At 37.7% G+C, this 8,509-nt stretch overlaps 1 protein-coding gene across 2 annotated transcripts in view; it reads left to right on the top strand.

The window, feature by feature from the left end:
* Nucleotides 1-2,824: 2,824 nt before the first annotated feature.
* The window catches only part of mcf2la (mcf.2 cell line derived transforming sequence-like a), a 44,091-nt gene continuing 38,406 nt past the window's right edge, over nt 2,825-8,509 (top strand). For both annotated transcript variants that reach the window (XM_062445547.1, XM_062445549.1), the window contains exon 1: nt 2,825-3,014. In XM_062445547.1, the coding sequence (XP_062301531.1) occupies nt 2,933-3,014 (82 nt within the window). In that variant the 5' untranslated portion in view covers nt 2,825-2,932. The remainder of the gene's footprint in view (nt 3,015-8,509) is intronic.

The raw sequence follows: 8,509 nt of genomic DNA, 5'->3' as shown, positions 1-8,509 counted from the left end.
GTGCTAATTTGTTATACTGAGAGCGGCTTAAGATTTATTCTAAACACGCTGAAAATGTTCAGTATTGTATATTAGACAGCATTAGCTTTATCCAAGTGTACCCGATAAACTGGATGCATTATTGAACTGAGTATTTTTGTGAGTCTCTTAATTAAATGAAAACTATTCGTCTCATTTAGGAGCTTTTGAATGCTTCTATCTATCATCTTCATATCATACTGGCACATCCTGTACACTGAGACATCATTTTTCATGAGACTGCAATGAGGTCATCCTAGAGGAAACCAGTCATGTTTCTCCAACGGTGATAGTTTGCTGGTTTCGAGGTCTGCTAAAGATCTTTAAATCACTGCCAGAATCTTCCATATATTTTTTGTAATTCAAATACTACACAATGGAGTGAATATTTAAGTGAAAATTGCAATTCAGTCTCATTATCAGGCTAAAATGATTACATTCCTTGAGATATTTCTTATGTTAATGTTGTTGGAGCAAACAGGTTGATGCCATCCGATCCCCCTCAGTCACATTAAATTATAAAAAATGACATCATATTCTTGTTGTGATCATAGAAGCATCTGTTTCATCTCATGCATAGTGCAGTGGTGTCTGCATCTGGCAAATTGTCACGACTTGACATCTCAGTTTCAATTTATAATACAAGAGGTGCATGATGTGAATTTTACTCTTCTCAGCATACTGCAGGGCAAAATTGTAATGGGGCCACAGTAAAACTTTAATGACTTGTGGTCAAATAATTGAGCCCTATGGGACATTTGCGTTCCTGCGTTCTTAAAAATTCAGTTACAAGTTTCCTCACGTTGGTAGTGAGCTTGTTGCTTGTTGGAAAGTTAACACTGGCTTTATCTTACATACACACACAGAAAAACACATAATTGGTAAATCAAACTCATTTCCTTTTCTTGTTGTACTTGTGAAACGAGACACTTGATTGCACTTGTTTTGTGCTTTTTCATTAGAAGTAAAGCCTATAAAGAAGGTGATGACATGTAATGAATACATATACTTTTACATTTTTATAAACTTCACCAATTAACACATCCAAAAACGGTTGTGACATACCACAGGATGAACACACACACATTTGCCAAGTTAGTATAATTAGCTGAAGGGGTGATTATATCACAGCCCACCCTCAATCCCTCTCTTCCTCTGATAAACACAGACCAGACATGACAAACAAACAAACACACGCAGCAGCACAATTGAGGAGGGAGAGAGGCAGACAGCACCAACTAGAAGACACAGTATGAAACAGTCAGTCTGACACGACGATGTCTCTTTTGGAGTTGATTCAGGAGGGCCAAGATGCATTAAGTCGACTGCTTCACAATCTGACCGTATCTATCAGTCTGTTGACCCGACAAACACACAGCAGGGGCCGCCGAGCAAACTGGAGAACAGGTTAGTGTTAGTGTGCGCGCTGATTGTGAAGGTACAGGTGTGTGTTTTGTGTTCAGCAGAATTCACTCACAGGAGCTGGACGTATGCTTTGTTCAAAGTGTTTTCTGCTCTGTTATTTAAATCAGTGTGACAGGATGACAGGACAGGATTTCCTAACACCTCAGGGAGATTCCCCCTGCTGTGGTTCCCCATCATTATTTAACAGTCAATAGTAGCTTGGGTGACTAGGAATCTGACCAAACTACCGAGAGAAATTTACATAAAATACTCTACTGCTTTGTGAGTACTTCTCTCTCATCTAAAGAGGGAAGTACACACAAAATAGCACATGATGTTGGACTTTTTAACATTGTCAAGTGCACATGTAGGGATCTACCCCTTAAACTATATTCAGCTTTTGAGTTGCATTAATTACTTTCCCCCTAAAATGAGGGAAAATAATGGATTAGTTGATGGTTATATATATTTAGGGATTTTCTGCATCATTTAAGGTACAAAAACACATTTAGTTTTCTCATATGAAATATAAGTTATTCTGAAAAAATGAAGGTACAAATTTGAAATCCTTACTTTCTTTAATTTAGCCATTATTTGTCCCTTGAAAATACCTAGTTTAAAATCATTATTAATTGGAAAATATATATTATTGGTTTACCAGGCTGTGCAAATTCTAGTTGAGTCTATAACAACTATCTAACTTTTAGATTAAGAAACCGTGGTCTCTGAGTTTTCATTGTATGGAAGTTGAAAAACACTGATAAGTAATCTATTAGCTACAAAATCAATAAGCCAGTCGACAAAAATGATCTGCCACAATTGTTATCATTGATTAAAAATGTAAGCTTTAAGGATACCACTATATCCTCATTGGCACTCAGAAACTGTGATGTAATGTTATGAACCAAACAATTAAAAAAATGAATCAGTAATGAAAATAATGATTAATTGCAGCCATAATTTGGGGAAAATGCTTGTTTACTGTTATACTAAAAATTACATGGGAAGATCAATTATTGATTTAACCTCTGGGAGCTTCATGCGGCCTTGTTGTTTGCCAGAAAAACAGCTCCAAAACATTACCTAACCTTGTACAGCATTAAAATTCATGTGAATCCTCTCATCCAAGAGAGACAGCAAATAAGTACGTTAATGTTGTCCTATTCCTTTAAGTGTAGACTGGTGTAGACTGGTGCAGACCAGCAGAGGCACTACAGCTCTCACTTAAAGGTAGACTCACTACACTTTGCTGTAATGCCTTGAACGCAGCGCTCTTTGGTGTTTGGACTTGGTAACTGATTACCTGAAATGACCCTTGCTAATTGATAACTTACTTTATGTCTCAATACACCTGCAGTAGAAATGTATACAGACTGCTGGATCGACTGAATGCTCACTAGTTGAAGGGTCGAGGTAGCAGATAAGTCAACAAACAGAAAGTCAAGATTAGAAAGACAAGCAGTCTAGTGGACAACTAGAAAGAAAGAAAGCTCATTTGTTTGTATTGATCATGTCTGACTGCCTTTGCTGTAGCCGCCAAACAGCAGAAAGGGAAAAAAGGAAACATAAATACACACAGGCTAACATACAAGGTGAGTGTTTGTGTTAATGCCTGAAATTATATCAACCTACTTCTGTGAACCTGTTGAGTTGTGACAAGAAGCAGGCACGTTTTCAGTGGTGGCACTTTGTAAAAGAGGTTACTGGACAGGTCAAATTTAAGTGGGTTAAAGAAGAAACTGTATTGATTGCTACAAATTCACATGACCGAGCCTAATCAATATTTTTTCACATGAACTCCTGTATTACAAGGCCAGAAACCATACTCTCATTGGATTAATCTTGTAGACATTGGATGGGAGGTTGATTTTGTGTTTGAGCTTCGCTATGCAAACAAAGTATTGCCCTCAGGCTGTTTATGAGTGATAAAGATATCTTGTAAACGCGGTTGATTAATTTCTATTGCGACTAATGTTACTGAGAGTTAGAGTTTGTATAGTCATGTTAAAGATATAACATGCTAATGTAGATGAAAGGTTTTGCCCTGTTTAAAGCAGGAAGTTAGGGACTCAGATCTGTCTCAGGAGCTCCAGCACTGACTGGATTATGATCACTTCAATTTATGTAACTTTTATGATCAGCATCATTAAATCTTAATGGTAGTTTTATCTATAATTGTTTTTTCAATCAGCAGTTTATGACATCATTTCACATCCAAGTCGTCACCTGATTTGAATTTTCATATCCTAGTTGACAGACAGAGAAGTCACGCAATGTGTGTATTGTTGGAAGAAAAGGAATCACTCTAGCATGATGGGACATGTAGAGATGGACACATGTTGAAAGCAACCGCAAGACATGCAAGATGTGCTTTGTGGTTATTTAAATCTGTCTACAGCTGTATGTTCATGCTCAGTCACATATTGGTATGCAGATTTCCACAGCAGGAGGGAGGGGCAGAGGAAAGAGGAGTGGTGTAATCACTCAGGAAACTTTGACAGGTGTGTGTATGCGCGCAGGAAAGTGACAGACAGGGTTTGTAAATACAGATGAGGAGGCGAGGCGGACGATAGTCTTCTCTGTAGCTTTTTTGGAAATGGAGACGGTGAGGGAGGAAGTGGAGAACAGGCAGAGGGACGGGATGGAGGACCGCACTGGAGGAGAGCGGTGCGGAGGAGAGAGGTTTGCCTGCATCTCACTGGAGGAGATGGAGAGCTACTACAGATACACCCAGTGCTGTCAACAGCTTCATAGTGAGTCGGATGTGTGGACCATAGCTGTTGTATTAAGTGTCGACTGCTTGCAAACGCTTACATTGAGCCAGTTTTGCATTGGACTTTTGGTGTTTATTTGGGTAGGCCTATTTATTTGCTCTATTGTCAAATATTACCCTAATTTTAAACTGAGTCAGCTAAAGTATGCTGTAGCTGGAACCTGGATGTGATCAGTCTAGATACATTTGTCATTTGCTATTTTGCTTTATTCTGTACAAACACCATCTTTGATGTCTTTCCATCCTGGTGGCGAAAGTCTTCCTCTCTTGCTCTTCCTGAGGGTTCTTCCATTTTTTTCCTCGTTAAAGGGGTTTTTTGGGGGGCGTTTGGGGATGAAGTGAAGCATGAACGGAGCTTCACTTTCCTTTTCATTAACTGGCAGTGATTATCCACCTTACTCAACCAACACTGAGTAAGGTGGGTACATGATGTTTTTTCCATCAAAGCTGTAGCTGTTTGCCACATGATGATCACATGATGTGTTTTTTTGTTTTCTATTTCTCTGAAAATTTAAGTGATGATTCGGGGTATTTCTGTTCAAATTCCAAGCTGGGTAGTTTCATTTGTCAACAACGTTTTGCATTAAATACTGTCAGTTCCCATCAAGGTGTAGTTGTTTAATTGTTTGATTTCATTTAAATCTTTGTTCTGTTTCCAGATTATGCCTGCCACAGTGACATATACCCTTAACTAACCAACTGCGAGGTGTCTTATCCTCTGTGATCAAATCCAAACATTTGCTCTCCCATGAAGTTTGAGCTGCTGTGTGCTGCCATACAGCTGTCCCATAAGTTTATGTGCTGCTTGGCACAAATAAACTTTGGTCTTCCACTTAATTTTGCCCATCAAGCACACAATGTATCCTTAGTTGCCAAAGAAATATGTATCCATCATTCAAACTCTTAACTGGTGAAATGTCTTTTGTAGCTCATTTTCGGGAGACCAAAGTACAGTCCGGGAAAAGAACTGATAATAATATAAATGGCAGAGTGATACATTACTACATCCTTGTTTATTCAAGGTGGTTCGGTAAAAGGTTGCCTCATCGCCTGACAGACTGTGTGTGTGTGTGACGGAGAAAGGAGGAGAGGTGTGTATGCGTCTGCAGTAACAAAAGACTCCAGGGTGTCAGAAGTGTGCAGCATTTGCTTGATGATTTTTTAAATCTTGGTGCCTGTTCAGGTCTATTTTGGTCCATTTCCTGTGTGCTTTGATTTGTATTGGAGATGGAATGTGTATTTTTAGTAAAAAGCTGTTCTAGAAACGCTGTGTCACAGAGACAGGCGCTGCTTGTTTGCTCTCGATCTCATCATCCTGTCGCCTTTCTGAAATATTTTCCTCCTTAATGTTGCTATAACTTATATTTCCACTGCTTGTTTGTTTTGTGATGTAAAATCTTGATGCCAAGACATGAGCTGAGATATTTTGATGAGTTTGTAGATTCTGATTTTTTTAGAAATTCAAGCAGTACTGTCTTTATAATGCCCTACAGTATGTTCCCTTAAATTCACTTAAAGTTTGATTTATATTTCCTGTTATGATATGTTGAATTTAATTTTGCTTCTAGTAAAATGAAATGAAATCTCACACAACAATCAAACTGCTTGCGCTTGCAAATTTTTCGATCGACATGTGACCAATATCATACAGTTTCATAGCAGTCAGCTGTCTTTTTTGTAACTTCCCTACATGAACCATCACGACTGATGGAAGTCACCTTTTAAACAAAAAAAACTTCCTCTTTTATGGGTAATCTCATGACTTTGCAATCCATTTCCCATGATTAAAACTGTAGTTACCTTTTCTTTGTTTCACTTTTTTGGTGACCTGGTGACCTTTTTTGGAATCTAATATCATCTTGTTGGATCATATTTTTGTATTTTGCCTCAAACATTCCTGATTATTTCAGTTAAAGGACGGTAAAAGCAGCTAAAATGGGTTGCAGTTAGAAAAATGTCCAATTTGATCTTTGCTGTCATGTTCAAGTGCAACTACTGTTCCTGTCAGCGTGTCCTTTAGCACCTTTTCAAACAAATTACTTTACTGTAAATCACTTCAGATAGGAATCTGAGGGAATGCCAAATATTTGAATGTGAATTTTTTAAACTGGTGTCATCAAATCACTCTTTTTACACTTTTTATATAAGCGTGGTTAGACAGTAACACAACCGCTCCTCTATCTGTCTCCCGAGTCTCCCTGTAGCACAGTTGGCATCATACAATAAGGAGTTGATCACATTATAGTGAAGGAATGTCTCTTCTTTCTTTTTATGACTCAGTAATCCCTCTTGCTGCTCACTCAAACTCCATGACTCTTCAGACAACTTTATTGGAAGGTTATGAGCTGGATTGGAGCCTTCATTGTAGTCTGTGCCGCACATTTAGACTCACATTTGTCAGCTGTTTCAGGGGAAGATCTGCGATGTCACCAGAGCATCCCGGCAGTATTGCATTTGGTTTATTGGGTTTTACTAGAACATGGTGGATTAATGACTCACGGTCAACATGATCTTGGCGCTCTCGTCGAAGGAAACCTGGATGAGGGCTCAATCTTGTCAAACAATTAAAGACTCGTGATCATTTTATCACATGTGGCATGACTTTAAGTAGCTTTTGTGTTGTCGACTGTAATGTTTGAGGGAGTTAGTACGTTTATGTGTACTGACTATACTGGTTCATACTAGAGAAAATATTCTAATACATCTAATATAATATGATAAGTGCTTGGAGAGTAATGCTGGTCCATAGACTGGTCATTCTGTTAATTGAATTTCATGAATAACACATAAAAAGTCAGTAAAGTTCAGACATCTCACAACATGTATTCAGACTGAAACTGTCTATTTGCTTACACCTTTTTAAAAAAATGTATTTGTTCCTCTACTTCTCCTCCGCTTCTTGTTTCGGACTGAGAGTCACTTCTCAATTGGTGTCTTCCTGTTTACGCTCCAGCTGGCCAATAGTGTTTGATCCCGGGGAGCGGAAGGAGTCAATAGTGTTTCGTCTTTTCGACATGAAGACGTGTGTGGGTCGTGGGGTGTGGGGAAGAGGAGTAGAGGGGGCTCAAATGAACAATTCATCTGGGAGTTATTGTAGCTGGAGTCTGCGCCACATCCCACACACACACACACACACACACACACACACACACACACACACACACACACACACACACACGCAAACAGGTCTCCATTACATCCCGTGTACACACACTTCAGTCTACCTTACATCCCATGGAAACACACGCAGATTCACATTGAGACACCAATAAATATTTTTAACTTTTTTTAATGTATTTATAGTATTTTACTTGTCATTCTGAACCTTTTCCCTTCAGTGTTGCTTTGAGCTGCTATAATAAGATGAGCCTTCCATAAGTTCGCACATACGTCATAATAATGTTCATTATGTGGCTGATTTCAGATGCTGCGAGACTGAGGTATCAAGAGTTTTCATATGTTCACATTAAGTTTGAAATAATACATTTCATTATCAAATGTCAGGAAAAGACATTTTTAAATGAGCTCAATCAGCTTGAGCTGATGTCATCATTGAAGATAAGCTGTAAATAGCCTGTAAATAATTGGAAAATCCATCAATAGATTACCATTTATTAAAGTGTTTGATTTTTTATTTTTTTATTCTTTTACTAAAAAATATTTAAATTATTAAAACGGTTAATGTAGGACTAGAGAGTGAATAATTGGGCAGTGAACTGGATGGTATTTTTAATTTTTTTTTAATATACAGTAATATACTACATGAACAATACTGACCACTTGTATGTAAATGCAATACTTAAAGGACAAATCTGTTTTTTAAAAGTGAGCACAGCTGAAATGTTTCCTAACTGTAAACAGTTATGTATTTATAACACAAAAAAAGAAGAGGATCATTTTATTGTTCACCTTCTCTTCCAAATAAGTAATTAAAGTTGACTTACATGGAAGTTTTTTTGATTGGCTCTGCTTAGCAATGAACTAGTGAGAACAATGTTATTACCAATAGGCTTGATAAGCAGCACACATTGGCCACATCATGTCGTATTGTAGCACTGTCATACGATGCTCATAGCACACACCAAATATTATATCGACATAAGAGATAGTCATGGTACACTACAGGGATTATACTTTATATATTAAAGTCATTTAGTTAAATGTAGTGGAAAGCAATGAACACAACTAAATAGAAAATGTAAAAATCTTTATTAATCTTAACATGAGCACTCACAGTCTGTAGTGATTCTGAGCACTTACATGTTTAGACATACATAAGACAAACCATTTGCTCATTAATACATCATTTGCTAC

Source organism: Scomber scombrus, chromosome 24 (genome assembly GCF_963691925.1).
Source record: "Scomber scombrus chromosome 24, fScoSco1.1, whole genome shotgun sequence".
NCBI lineage: Eukaryota > Metazoa > Chordata > Actinopteri > Scombriformes > Scombridae > Scomber > Scomber scombrus.
Note: the sequence above shows the minus strand (reverse complement) of the source record. Positions and strands in the feature narration are given on the sequence as shown.